The sequence below is a fragment of the Bos indicus x Bos taurus genome, chromosome 16, assembly GCF_003369695.1.
Source record: "Bos indicus x Bos taurus breed Angus x Brahman F1 hybrid chromosome 16, Bos_hybrid_MaternalHap_v2.0, whole genome shotgun sequence".
Taxonomy (NCBI): domain Eukaryota; kingdom Metazoa; phylum Chordata; class Mammalia; order Artiodactyla; family Bovidae; genus Bos; species Bos indicus x Bos taurus.
In genome coordinates, this window is record NC_040091.1 from 8,949,923 (window position 1) to 8,964,263 (window position 14,341).

Here is a 14,341-nt window from a genome sequence, read left to right on the forward strand (position 1 = left end):
TATAATTACTCACCTAACCTTTACCCTCACTTCTCCTCCTTCTCTCTCACTTAAAAGCCCAAGCCTCCACATATCTACTTCTCCTGGAGGAAAGCCACATTAAATTGGGTCAAATCTGTGACCAATAGCCTCAAACATCAGCAAAAATGTAAGCAATCCCAAAAGAATTTATCCAAGCTCTTTCCACCATCCCCCTCCCCCCTCGCACTCTGTGACCTGGGCCTTTGCATGCTTCTCCTTACTGTGTATGAATTGTTTATATTTTGACCAAAGACAAAAACTTTTCACCTGTGCTCCAGATGTCAGCTCTCACACTCACTCATAAACATGGCTCTAGACTTTCTGCTTCTGTTCTGTGGCATTGTTTTCTCTCTAGTACAAATGATCTGTGAGGATCATGCATGACAAGAATGGCATAATTTCTCCATCTTATTAACACTCCAGGCATCATCCTCCAGGCACCACACCACTGCTCTGCCCCTATAACCTTCTGCTTTCTGTGTCTAATTTCTTTCCTCATTTCTCCTCTCCTTTCTCTCTTAAATTCTTTATGAATAGATTTTGGTTCCACTATGCCAGAAAAATGTCATAAATGACTTTGTTAAATCTAGTGGTCATTTACCCAGTCCTGAATGTATTTGTCCTGTCTGCCGCCATCACCACAGCTGATTCAACCCTGTTCATTGAAATACTCTGTTCCCATCACATCATGGAAAATAGATGAGGAAAAAATAGAAATAATGGCAGAATTTATTTTCGGGGCTCCAAAATCACTGCAGATGGTGACTGCAGCCATGAAATTAAAGGACATTTGCTGCTTGGAAGAAAAGCTATGACAAACCTAGCCAGCTTATTAAAAAGCATTTTACAGACAAAGGTCCATATAGTCAAAGCTATGGTTTTTCCAGTAGTCATGTATGGATGTGAGATATGAGCCATAAAGAAGGTTGAATGCCAAAGAATTGATGCTTTTGAACCGTGGCATTGGAGAAGACTCCTGAGAGTCCTTGGACAGCAAGGAGATCAAACCAGTTAACCCTAAAGGAAATCAACTTTGAATATTAATTGGAAGGACTGATGCTAAAGCTGAAACTCCAATACTTTGGCCACCTGATGTGAAGAGCTGACTCATTGGAAAAGACTCTGATGCTGGGAAAGGTTAAAGGCAGGAAGAAAAGGGGCGGACAGAGGATGAGATGGTTGGATGGCATCACCAACTCAATGGACATGAATTTGAGCAAACTCCAGGAGATGGTGAAGGAAAGTGAAGCCTGGTGTGCTGCAGTCCATGGGGTTGCAAAGAGTCAGACATAACTGACAAACTGAACAACAAGGTGCTTGCCTTCTAGAAAACACTCTTTTTATCCTGTAGACACTTTAATCATTCATCACTCTTATCTTCCTATACTCACACTTGATAATTTCAAATTTAAATCCTGTCTTGTAATGACTGTCATATCTCCTACTTCGACCTCTTCCCGAAGTTAAAGGTCCAGCTACCTCCAGCACATCACTACTTAGGTGAGAAGCTTCTAGAACTTATCTGTTCAGAAGTCCCATCTGTCCTGAAATCCGATCTCTGCCAAAATTGTTTTTTCCTCTTTCTTTCTTTCAGTATAGTAAATGCAAAAAGTATCTTCCCCAGTAGCTGATGCCAACAATGTTGGAATTTTTTCAACTTCCTCCTTTTGTTCTCTTGCAACACTGCATATAATTTCTAGACAAATTCTGTCAGTTATATTTACAAAAAAAAACTATATATACATATAGATTGATAGATATATCATAACAAGCATATCTATCTCTACAGCAAGTCTCCACTATGTTTTGAATTGTAATAGTTACCTGGTGGTTTCCCTGTTTTTGCCTTTACCTCCTTATCTTCTCTTCTAGCATGATATTTTAAAATTATAATTCAAATAATGTCCTCTTTTAATCAAAACCTGAACATTATTTTTGAGTCCCTTCAGCTTCCTAATGGGCCATGCTGAATATGCCTGTTAATTTTAATTATTTTTTATTTTACCTTCTACTACTGTATTTAATTAAATACAAATAGCCCCTAGATAATAAAGAAATAATGTTATTAGCTTTGTAATAATTTACATAGAACAGCCAAAACTAAGAAACAAATTATTCGTGAATAACAGGAAGATAGATAAATAGAATTTAAACCTGAGTATTTTGCTTTTAAATCTCAATCTTGTAAGCACTGGACAATATTCACTTTTCTTTAGAAATATGCAAGCAATCTTCTTATTCAGTAATAAGATCTTAACTAAATAAAATAGCTAGTGCTTCCCTGGTGGCTCAGATGGTAAGACTCTCTGCAATGCTGGATACCTGGGTTTGATCCCTAGGTCAGGAATATCCCCTGGAGAATAGAATGGCAACTGATACTCCAGTGTTCTTGCCTGTAGAATTTCATGGACAGAGGAGCCTGACAGGCTACAGTCTGTGGAGATGCAAAGAGTCGAACATGACTGAATGATCAACACTTTAACTACTTTGATAAGTAATATGATAACATTAAAATAATATATTCAAAGAGTAAGGTATATAAGAAAACAGATTGGAAAGCATAAATGTTCAGTAAGACTGAAATTATTACAAAAGGAAATCGCTTCATAAGACCACTGATAGCCCTATTCTCTGTTGATGAAGTTACTGTTAATTTTTGCAATTTTTGTTCAACAGTTTAACATTTAAAATTTTTTATAAAATGAATAGTCTTTATTTTTAATTTCAGAAATGAAAGCAAGGCATTGTCATAACCAAATTTAGCTAAAATGCTTTCTTTTTTCCTAAGGTATAACAAAACTTAGAGAAGAGTCGATCACCTAATTCAGTCATTTCTTCATGTCTAGTTCAGTTTATTTTTTTTCTCAGATTTTTTTTTATATTTTAAAACAAAATCAACCTCCCCCCAAAGAACCCCCCAACAAACAAAAAATCAGATTAAATAAAATTTACAGTGAATATACCCAGCAAACATCTGTATGTGCAATTAAATACTGTGTCTGTTACTGCGGCACAAACCTCAAACAAACAATATACAAGTGTTCTGGGGGTGGGGGCGGGTGGAAGGAGGTCCAAGTTTTAACTCTGTGGGGTTTGGAGAGACAAGATGGGGTGAGAGAAAGGGGAAATCAATTTTGTTTTTCTTAATTCTGTCCATATAAATATATTCATAAAGACCAAAAAAGAAAAGGGAGCTTGGGATAGTAAGAAAATAGGAGAACAGGGGAGTGTGGGACCCTCCCAATTCTACCTGACCAAAAAATATGCATTGATTTCATGGTGAGAGAAGAGATAAAAAATGATAGAAGAGGATGGGAAAGAGAGGGAAGCGGACATGGGCCAACCAGGGAACCAGAGGGAGCCTTGGCAGGGGAGTGAGAAAGTCCAGTGCCAGTGTGAGTGTTTGTCTGTTTCCATCTTCATCCCACTGTCTTAGGCTCCAGTTTCGTGTCTGTCTGTAGACCTTATCTTACTTTCTGCCTCTGTCTGTGGTCTGACAGGACCTCTTGACCCCCTCCACCCTGCCCCCACCCCTGCCATGCTGGTCCCTTCTCTTCTCCATTTATTGGGAGCTGGCTCCCTCCAGGATCCTCAGGTCATAGTTCTTTTTGGCCACTCGAAGTTTGAAGCGACTCACAGAGTTGTTGAGGCGAAGGGAGGCATTCTGAGCAGCCAGGGGGCTGGGGAACACAGCCACAATGGTGTACAAGGCAGCGAGGTCCGAGTGGCGGCCATTCTCAGCAGTCCCACCGTTGTCCCCCCCACCCCCACCGGGCAGCCCCTGAGCATCCTTGAGCCACTGGATCTTGGCACCGGACATGGCAAGCTGAGTGAAGTGTTTGTCTGCCTCGGTACGGGTGATGCCCTCCGGGAGATCTGTCACCTCCAGTACCCGTCCCAGAACAACGTCTGTTGTCCCCAAGTCAGTGGAGGCAGATTTGAGTGCTTGTCTCTTGCTCCGATTTCCATGCTTCAATCCGCTCTGTCCCTGGTGCACCGAGTAAGCTGACTGGCCATGGAGCAGGGGAGGACAGATGGACAGATTGTACTGTAACGGCTGGCCCAAGAGGGAATAGCGACCATCACCCTGTGCGGGACCTCCAGGCCGGGGGAACTGTGTGAGGACAGGAAGGGGACTAAGTCCTGTGCAGACGTTGCTGAGGCTGGTGACAGGAGAGGGTGCTGGAGACTGAGTAGGAGATATGACAGGGCTGCTGCTCATCTGTGTGTTGGCCTGGGGGCTGCTCTCAGGACTGTACAGGTCTCCAGGTTTCTGACCCCGCTGGTCCATGCTGTAATATTTACAGTGACTCCACTGGACCATGGATGGGTTCTGGGGAGGCTGGGGTCCATTAGGGACATTCAGCTGCATGACCACCACACCTGGTCCAGAAGGTGACACTCCTGAGTACTGCTGTGGCATCTGTGGTGGACTGCAGGGGGAGGGAGACTGAGGCATCTGGTACTGCTCAGAGCCAGGAGGCTGCAGAAACCCCACAGAAGGGCTTGTACCATTCTGCTGAGCTGGCGGGATCATGCTGTAATACACTGGAACACCCCCTGCTGGGAGGGCCCCCTGCACAGATTGGCTTGCAGGGACCAGCATGGGTTGCTGGAAAGGTGGCTGGACCATATTTTGTGAGTCATTACCCACTGGGACTTGGTAAGAAGGCAGTGGAGTGTACTGAACCACCAGGCCTTGCATCTGGCCCCCAATGCCGCTCCTCTGGTTGCTGAGCAGGCCCTGGTTCTGTGGCTGCTGGACCCCAATCATGCCTTGGTAAGCCGCTTGCTGCTGGTTAGGCATCATGGGCTGTAAACCAGGCTTCTGGGATGGCTGAGGCAGCTGCTGACCACGCTGGGGGCTGTATGCCACCGGGTGAGACAGAGGTCGGTATTGCTGGTTGGAGTTGGGGTACTGTCCAGGGGAACAGTAAGACACCTGGGTCTGTTGAGGGGGCTGCATGTAGCCCTGGGGTGGCAGGACTTGCTGAGTAGGTGGTGCATGGCTAAAGGTGGAATAGTTGGAAGTAGGGAGGGGCTGCCCTGTAGAAGCCATGATGAAGCTAGTCTGCTGAGGGTGCTGGGAGATAAGTGGGGACTGGAACAGAGCTGAGGATGGGTCAGCTGCTTCAGTAGAACCTTGGCGACTAAGGCTCATTTGTCCAAAGGGGTTGCTGAGATCATCTGCCTGTGAAATCATGTGATTATTCAAGGGTGGCTGTTGTTGAGGCATGGGTGGGAGAGCAGGAAGTTGCTGCTGCTTCTGTTGTTGGGCAGTACAAGGGAGAAGGCCCAGACAGACTGGGATGAGGTGACCTGGTTGCACACTTCTGGGGCACCTAGTGCCATACCTGGCCTGGAAATCCTTCCTGCACTGCCACCTTTGCTGCTCCCAATGCTGTCACCCCGGGTGAGGATGGAGATTCCACTGAAGCTGCTGGCTTTGGTGACAGGGGGCCGCATGCTCCGGAGAGAGCCATCGGAGTCCGTGCTGCTCCAGGGATTTGAGTTCGCTGTCTGTGCTGCTCTGGCAGCTGCTTGAGGTGCGGCTCAGCCCCTCACGGTTCCCCCTGATGTCATTTAGATATCCATTGCTCCGTTCTGCCCGACTGTTTGCGACCCCATGGACTGCAGCATGCCAGGCTTCCCTGTTCATCACCAACTCCTGGAGCTTGCTCAAACTCATGTCTATCGAGTAAGAGATGCTATCCAACCATCTCATCCTTTGTTGTCCCCTTCTCCTCCTGCCTTCAATCTTTCCCAGCATCAGGGTCTTTTCCAATGAGTCAGTTCTTTGCATCAGTGGGCAAAGTATTGGAGTTTCAGCTTCAGCATCAGTCCTTCCAGTGAATATTCAGGACTGATTTCCTTTAGGATGGACTTGTTGGATCTCCTTACAGTCCAAGGGACCCTCAAGAGTCTTCTCCAACACCACAATTCAAAAGCATCGATTCTTTTGTGCTTAACTTTCTTTATAATCCCAATTCTCACATCCATACGTGTGTGTGTGTGTTAATCGCTCAGTTGTATATGACTCTTTGCAACCCCATGGACTGTAACCCAACAGATTTCTCTGTCCATGGAATTATCCAGGCAAGAATACTGGAGTGGATTGCCATTTCCTTCCCCAGGGGAACTTCCCAACCCAGGGATCGAACCCTGGTCTCCTGCATTACAGGCAGGTTCTTTTACCATTTCAGCTACAGGAAAGTCCTACGACCACTAGAAAAACAATAGCTTTGACTAGACTGACTTTTGTTGGCAAAGTAATATCTCTGCCTTTTAATATGCTGTCTAGGTTGGTCATCGGAGAAGGCAATGGCAGCCCACTCCAGTACTCTTGCCTGGAAAATCCCATGGATGGAGGAGCCTGGAAGGCTACAGTCCATGGGGTCGCTGAGGGTCCGACATGACTGAGCAACTTCACTTTGACTTTTCACTTTCATACAGTGGAGAAGGAAGTGGCATCCCACTCCAGTGTTCTTGCCTGGAGAATCCCAGGGACGGGGGAGCCTGGTGGGCTGCAGTCTGTGGGGTCGCACAGAGTCAGACACAACTGAAGTGACTTAGCAGCAGCAGCAGCAGCAAGTTGGTCATAACTTTCCTTCCAAGGAGCAAGGGGCTTTTAATTTCATGGCTGCAGTCACCATCTGCAGTAATTTTGGAGACCCCCCAAATAAAATCTCTCACTGTTTCCATTGTCTCTGCATCTATTTGCCATGAAATGATGGGACTGGATGCCATGACCTTAGTTTTCTGAATGTCGAACTTTAAGCCAAGTTTTTCACTCTCCTCTTGCATTTTCATCAAGAGCTCTTTAGTTCTTCACTTTCTGCCATAAGGGTGGTGTCATCTGCATTCCTTAGGTTATTGATATTTCTCACAGGAATCTTGATTCTAGCTTGTACTTCCTCCAGCCCAACATTTCTCATGATGTACTCTGCATATAAGTTAAATAAGCAGGGTGACAATATACAGCCTTGATGTAATCCTTTGCTGATTTGGAACCTTGTCCGTTTTTCCATGTCCGGTTCTAACTGCTGCTTCTTGACCTGTATACAAATTTTTCAGGAGACAGGTGGGGTCATCTGGTATTCCCTTCTCTTTAAGAATTTTCCACAGTTTGCTATGATCCACACAGTCAAAGACTTTTTCTAAGTCAAAAAAAGCAGACCTATATGTTTTTCTGGAATTCTCTTGCTTTTTTGATGATTCAATAGATGTTTGGCAATTTGATCTCTGATTCCTCTGGATTTTCTAAATCAAGCTTGAACATCTGGAATTTCACAGTTCATGTACTTTTGAAACCTGGCTTGGAGAATTTTGAGCATTACTTTGTCTAGTAGCCTGGTACTTTTCCTTAGATAGTTTTGGTTCTGTTTGAGCAATAAATGCAAAATTTTGCAATATACTTGCAGAGGTAAGTTTTTTTTGAGTTCTCTTAAATGTAGTTAAAAGAATATAACTGTACCTGATAGTAACAAAAATAACATTCTTGCCTAGCCTGCAATCACATCAGCAGATTCATGTATATTTAATGCCAACTGTGTCTTAAGGACACAGGTTGTCTGCTCTGTGTATTACCCATTGGTAGGCTACTGCTAACCATACTATATCTTCCTGGATATGTTCCCTTATCACGTAGATGGCGTGTACACAGAGAATGCAAACTCATCATAACGTGCACTGAAGCAAAATATTACCGAGAACGTGAAGCTACTCAAATAGATAGCATCTAAATTATTCACAAGCATCGTGACTTTATGATCATCAGGCATCCTGGATGTTCCACACTGCTGCTCCTCCCCATCAAGATAGATAACCAAAAGATGAGCATCATTTTCATAGAAAAAAAATGTAAAAAGACCTTATTTTTCCTTCTGTCTCATCCAAGCAATTTACGCTTGCTTCAAGGTATTCAGACAGGAAAAAAAAAATAAACTTTTTTGAATGTATTCAACCACTTGATCATGATTATGCCCTAACTTGTATAAAAGTGTTTTCAAAACACCCAGAAATTCCCTTCTAATTAGTTCTTTAATGTATATTGTGCACATTTGAATCAGAAGAAATAATTCAAGGAGGAGCTTAATGGCTAGAGAAGTCACTTTTCCAACCTTCAACTATAGGTTACCTCTGTTGCTGAACATGTGACCCTAGAGTAGAAAAAGTATTACACCCAGTTTATAGTCTCCTTATGCTACTAGGTCAGCTATAACTCACTTACCAGCTCTGTTCTAGCATTTGTCCCACATCCACTTTCATAGGATTTATTTCCCATTGTCATTGGGTGTAGTTCTTTGTCACACTGGCCATGTGGTCAGTACAAGGGTAATGTGCAGCTTTATGGCCCTACGATGCAAGGCCTGAACACTCAAATACATGTTTGTCTTATAAATTTAGAAAGCTGGCTATAGAGAGAGGATTCCAGTCCCCACTGAGCTTGCAGTTATTGGCAGCATCTCTCTTTTTTCTCTTCCTCCTTGTTCTCTTTGGTGGACATATATATGGTCCACTTAAATACTTCTAAATCCCCCCAAATATGTCCATAATGAATATAGTACACTGTGTTGATTTTTTTAACTGTAACTGAGTATGCTGAGCAGGATTTTTTTTTATTCATAACAGAGAGAACAATTTATGGATAATTTTTACTGTACAGTCACACAGAGCTGATTTATGTAACTGTACAGCAAAGTTATTGGCTAAAGACCCAGAATATGAATATCTAAATATTTCATAAAGAGTGAGACCTTCCATTTCACTGATACTTATTCAGTTGTCATCTCTTGCCTTCATTGTTGTTCAGTCACTAAAGTTGTGCCTGACTCTTTGCTGCCCCATGGACCGCAGTATGCCAGGTTCCTTTGTCCTCCACTGTCTCCAGAGGTTGCTCAAATTCGTGTCCATTGAGTTGGTGATGCCATCTCATCCTCAAAAGGAGAAGGTCACCCCCTTCTCCTCCTGCCCTCCATCTTTCCCAGCATCAGGGTCTTTTCCAAAGAGTCCGCTCTTTGAATCATGTGGCCAAAATTTTGGAGTGTCAGCTTTAGCATCAGTCCTTCTAATGAATATTCAAGGTTGATTTCCTTTAGGATTGACTGGTTTGATCTCCTTGCAGTTCATGGGACTCTCAAAGTTCCTCTGGTACTATAGGTCAAAAGCATCTCACCTTTCCTTTCCCATTAAGGTTTTATTGTACTGAAAGCCTATGTTTGCTGGTTTCCGAATAGCAGTGCAGCCCTCCTTCCAGGCTCTCCCATTGGTAAGCCAGACAGCCTGCCTTGTCTTGGCTTGGAGAGACCAAGTGCTTTCAGCCACATGGCTGATACTGCAGGGAGGTCTCGTAAGGTCTCTGTGTTTTATACAATGGATGGATAAGTAAATGGCCTAAGCTTCTTCTCTAGGGAGTATACCTGAATCTATCATTCCACTTCATGACTGAACTTTGTTATGAGGTTTACTACCTATTTGATGGTCTCTCTGACACCATTTAAAACTAAGTCAGAATTCCAAGCCTAAAAATCATTGTGTCTCTCAGGGATGACTTTGATAAAAGTGCAGTAGGATCAAGAAAGACATTACCTTTAATTTGATAATAATAAACAGCTGCTTTAGGTGTGTTTCCCGTCTAAAACCCTAAAGCACTTTCACTGAGAAGACCTAACGATCGCTATCAAAGGCCCTCATCTATGGGTTCTGATATTTCTAGCATTGATAAGGAGTTAGATCATAAGACCTAGTATAGTAACCTTTGCTACTGTCTACTAAGTGTTAACCAGATCTATAAGGCTATACCCATTCACCTTGGTTTGTTGCCCATCCTGCAAGTTTTCACTGTATAGATACAACTGAAAGACTTGAAAAAATCAAAATAGTCTATTTTCTGAATAGGCTACTGTTAACCTCCAGGAACAAATATATCCTAGAGCAGATGGTCCCCAGCCTTCTTGGTACCAGAGACCTGTTTCATGGGAGGTAATTTTTTCAAAGGCCAGGGATTGGAGGGATGGCTTCAGGATGATTCAGGCACATTACATTTATTGTGTACTTTATTTCTATTGTTTCATCAGCTCCACCTCAGATTATCAGGCATTAGATCCTTGGGCTTGGGGACCCCTGTCCTAGAATATGGGAAGCCATACAGACTGGCCAACTAGAACATTTTAATTTTATTGATTTGATTTTTCTCCCTTTGTTTCTTGATGAGTCTGGCTAATGGTTTGTCAATTTTATTTATCCTTTCAAAGAACCAGCTTTTGGTTTTGTTGATTTTTGCTATGGTCTCTTTTGTTTCTTTTGCATTTATTTCTGCTCTAATTTTTAAGATTTCTTTCCTTCTACTAACCCTGGGGTTCTTCACTTCTTCCTTTTCTAGTTGCTTTAGGTGTAGAGTTAGGTTATTTATTTGACTTTTTTCTTGTTTCTTGAGGTGTGCCTGTATTGCTATGAACTTTCCCCTTAGGACTGCTTTTATTGTGTCCCACAGGTTTTGGGTTGTTGTGTTTTCATTTTCATTTGTTTCTATGCAAATTTTGATTTCTTTTTTTATTTCTTCTGTGATTTGTTGGTTATTCAGCAGCATGTTTTTCAGCCTCCATATGTTGGAATTTTTAATAGTTTTTATCCTGTAATTGAGATCTAGTCTTACTGCATTGTGGTCAGAAAAGATGCTTGGAATGATTTCTATTTTTCTGAATTTACCAAGGCTAGCTTTATGGCCCAGGATGTGATCTATCCTGGAGAAGGTTCCATGTGCGCTTGTGAAATTCATTGTTTTGGGATGAAATGTCCTATAGATGTCAATTAGGTCTAACTGGTCTATTGTATCATTTAAAGTTTGTGTTTCCTTGTTAATTTTCTGTTTAGTTGATTTATCCATAGGTGTGAGTGGGGTATTAAAGTCTCCCACTATCAGTAATTACCTTAAATGTAAATGGGTTGAATGCCCCAACCAAAAGACAAAGACTGGCTGAATGGATACAAAAACAAGACCTTTATATATGTTGTCTACAAGAGACCCACCTCAAAACAGGGGACACATACAGACTGAAAATGAAGGGCTGGAAAAAGATTTTCCATGCAAATAGGGACCAAAAGAAAGCAGGAGTAGCAATACTCATATCAGATAAAATAGACTTTAAAACAAAGGCTGACAAAAGAGACAAAGAAGGTCACTACATAATGATCAAAGGATCAATCCAAGAAGAAGATATAACAATTATAAATATATATGCACCCAACACAGGAGCACCACAGTATGTAAGACAAATGCTAACAAGTATGAAAGGAGAAATTAACAATAACACAACTAGAACATTTTAAAAGTTAATTAGTGGGAATTGAATTTCTTCCTTCAACTATTTCTTTAATTAGAATAAGGGTCTTTTGTCACCTTACGGGAATTCTAAATTGTTTTAATGTTAACTAACAGAGAGATTAGGCAGTTCTAACTTTCACATTTAGCACACAAATCTAAATGTAGAGTGGCATGAGTTAAGGGGCTGTTGGTCAGTATTCCTGTGGAAAGAGTGTTTGTGACTTGCTCCATTCATATGTAATACCTGTCTCAATTATGTGCTCAGGTAAAGTCAGTGCAACAGCTGCAATATTTCCAATATCTAAATATACATGATCTGATCTGATAATATATATTTAGATATTGGAAATATTGCAGCTGTTGCACTGACTTTGATCTGATCTGATAATATATATTTAGATATTGGAAATATTGCGGCTGTTGCACTGACTTTACCTGAGCACATAATTGAGACAGGTATTATAAAATTATGATGGAATTAAAATGAAAACAGTGGTACATAGAGAAAATGTAGTCTAAAATATTTACATTGTGTAAGAAAAAGTCTGAAATTTTAATGAAATAAGTTTACTATAAGAACAGAATTCCATAAAAAAGGATGAAACAATACCATCTGCAGCAACATGGATGGACCTAGACATCATCTTACTAAGTGAAGTAAGTCAGACAGAGGCAGACATCATATGATGTCACTTCTATATAGAATCTAAAAAAAATATACAAATGAACTTTTTACAAAACAGAAACAGACTCACAGACCTAGAAAACACATTTATGGTTACCTAAAGGGAAAAGTAAGTAGGGGATAGATTAAGAGATTGAGATTAACATTTACATACTACTACATATAAGATGGATGTCCCTGGTGGCTGAGATGGAACCAACCAGGATCAGCTATATAGAACAGGGAATTCGAGTCAATATTCTGTAGTAACCTATGTGGGAAAAGACTCTGAAAAAGAATAGGTATTTGTGTATGTATAACTGAGTCACTTTGGTGTACAGCAGAAACTAACACAACCTTGTGAATCAACTGTACTCCAATTAATATAAATTTTAAAATTTAATAATAAGAAGCAGATTATATACATACATATATGTATCGGATCAGATCAAATCAGATCAGTTGCTCACTCTTTGCGACCCCATGAATTGCAGCACGCCAGGCCTCCCTGTCCAACACCAACTCCCGGAGTTCACTCAGACTCACGACCATCGAGTCGGTGATGCCATCCAGCCATCTCATCCTCTGTCGTCCCCGTTTCCTCCTGCCCCCAATCCCTCCCAGCATCAGAGCCTTTTCCAATGAGTCAACTCTTCACATGAGGTGGCCAAAGTACTGGAGTTTCAGCTTTAGTATCATTCCTTCCAAAGAAATCCCAGGGCTGATCTCCTTCAGAGTGGACTGATTGGATCTCCTTGCAGTCCAAGGGACTCTCAAGAGTCTTCTCCAACACCACAGTTCAAAAGCATCAATTCTTCGGTGCTCAGCCTTCTTCACAGTCCAACTCTCACATCCATACATGACCACAGGAAAAACCATAGCCTTGACTAGACGAACCTTTGTTGGCAAAGTAATGTCTCTGCTTTTTAATATGCTATTCTAGATTGGTCATAACTTTCCTTCCAAGGAGTAAGTGTCTTTTAATTTCATGCAGTCACCATCTGCAGTGATTTTGGAGCCCCCCAAAATAAAGTCTGACACTGTTTTCACTGTTTCCCCATCTATTTCCCATGAAGTGATGGGACCACAAGCCATGATCTTCATTTTCTGAATGTTGAGCTTTAAGCCAACTTTTTCACTCTCCACTTTCACTTTCATCAAGAGGCTTTTGAGTTCCTCTTCACTTTCTGCCATAAGGGTGGTGTCATCTGCATATCTGAGGTTATTGATATTTCTCCCAGCAATCTTGATTCCAGCTTGTGTTTCTTCCAGTCCAGCTTTTCTCATGATGTACTCTGCATATAAGTTAAATAAGCAGGGTAACAATATACAGCCTTGATGTACTCCTTTTCCTATTTGGAACCAGTCTGTTGTTCCATGTCCAGTTCTAACTGTTGCTTCCTGACCTGCATACAAATTTCTCAAGAGGCAGGTCAGGTGGTCTGGTATTCCCATCTCTTTCAGAATTTCCCACAGTTTATTGTGATCCACACAGTCAAAGGCTTTGGCATAGTCCATAAAGCAGAAATACATGTTTTTCTGGAACTCTCTTGCTTTTTCCATGATCCAGCAGATGTTGGCAATTTGATCTCTGGTTCCTCTGCCTTTTTTCAAACCAGCTTGAACATCAGGCAGTTCATGGTTCACATATTGCTGAAGCCTGGCTTGGAGAATTTTGAGCATTACTTTAGTAGCATGTGAGATGAGTGCAATTGTGCAGTAGTTTTAGCACTCTTTGGCATTGCCTTTCTTTGGGATTGGAATGAAAACTGACCTTCTCCAGTCCTGTGGCCACTGCTGAGTTTTCCAAATTTGCTGGCATATTGGCTGTAGCACATTCACAGCATCATCTTTCAGGATTTGGAATAGCTCCACTGGAATTCCATCACCCCCACTAGCTTTGTTCATAGTGATGCTTTCTAAGGCCCACTTGACTTCACATTCCAGGATATCTTCTCTAGGTCAGTGATCACACCATCATGATGATCTGGGTCATGAAGATCTTTTTTGTACAGTTCTTCTCTGTATTCTTGCCATCTCTTCTTAATATCTTCTGCTTCTTTTAGGTCCATACAATTTCTGTCCTTTATCAAGCCCATCTTTGCACGAAATGTTCCTTTGGTATCTCTGATTTTCTTGAAGAGATCTCTAGTCTTTCCCATTCTGTTGTTTTCCTCTATTTCTTTGCATTGATCGCTGAAGAAGGCTTTCTTATCTTTTCTTGCTATTCTTTGGAACTTTGCATTCAGATGTTTACATCTTTCCTTTTCTCCTTTGCTTTTTGCTTCTCTTCTTTTCATAGCTATTTGTAAGGCCTCCCCAGACAGCCATTT

General features: G+C 41.7%; 1 protein-coding gene across 1 annotated transcript; it reads right to left on the bottom strand.

Annotated features, from left to right (window-relative positions):
• Positions 1-3,522: 3,522 nt before the first annotated feature.
• LOC113907046 (R3H domain-containing protein 2-like) lies at positions 3,523-8,305 on the bottom strand. The gene is given in 5 exon segments (XM_027565939.1): positions 3,523-5,319; positions 5,322-5,527; positions 5,529-5,652; positions 8,159-8,180; positions 8,252-8,305. Coding segments are annotated over 5 exon segments (2,142 nt in total). The 3' UTR covers positions 3,523-3,583.
• Positions 8,306-14,341: the final 6,036 nt, after the last annotated feature.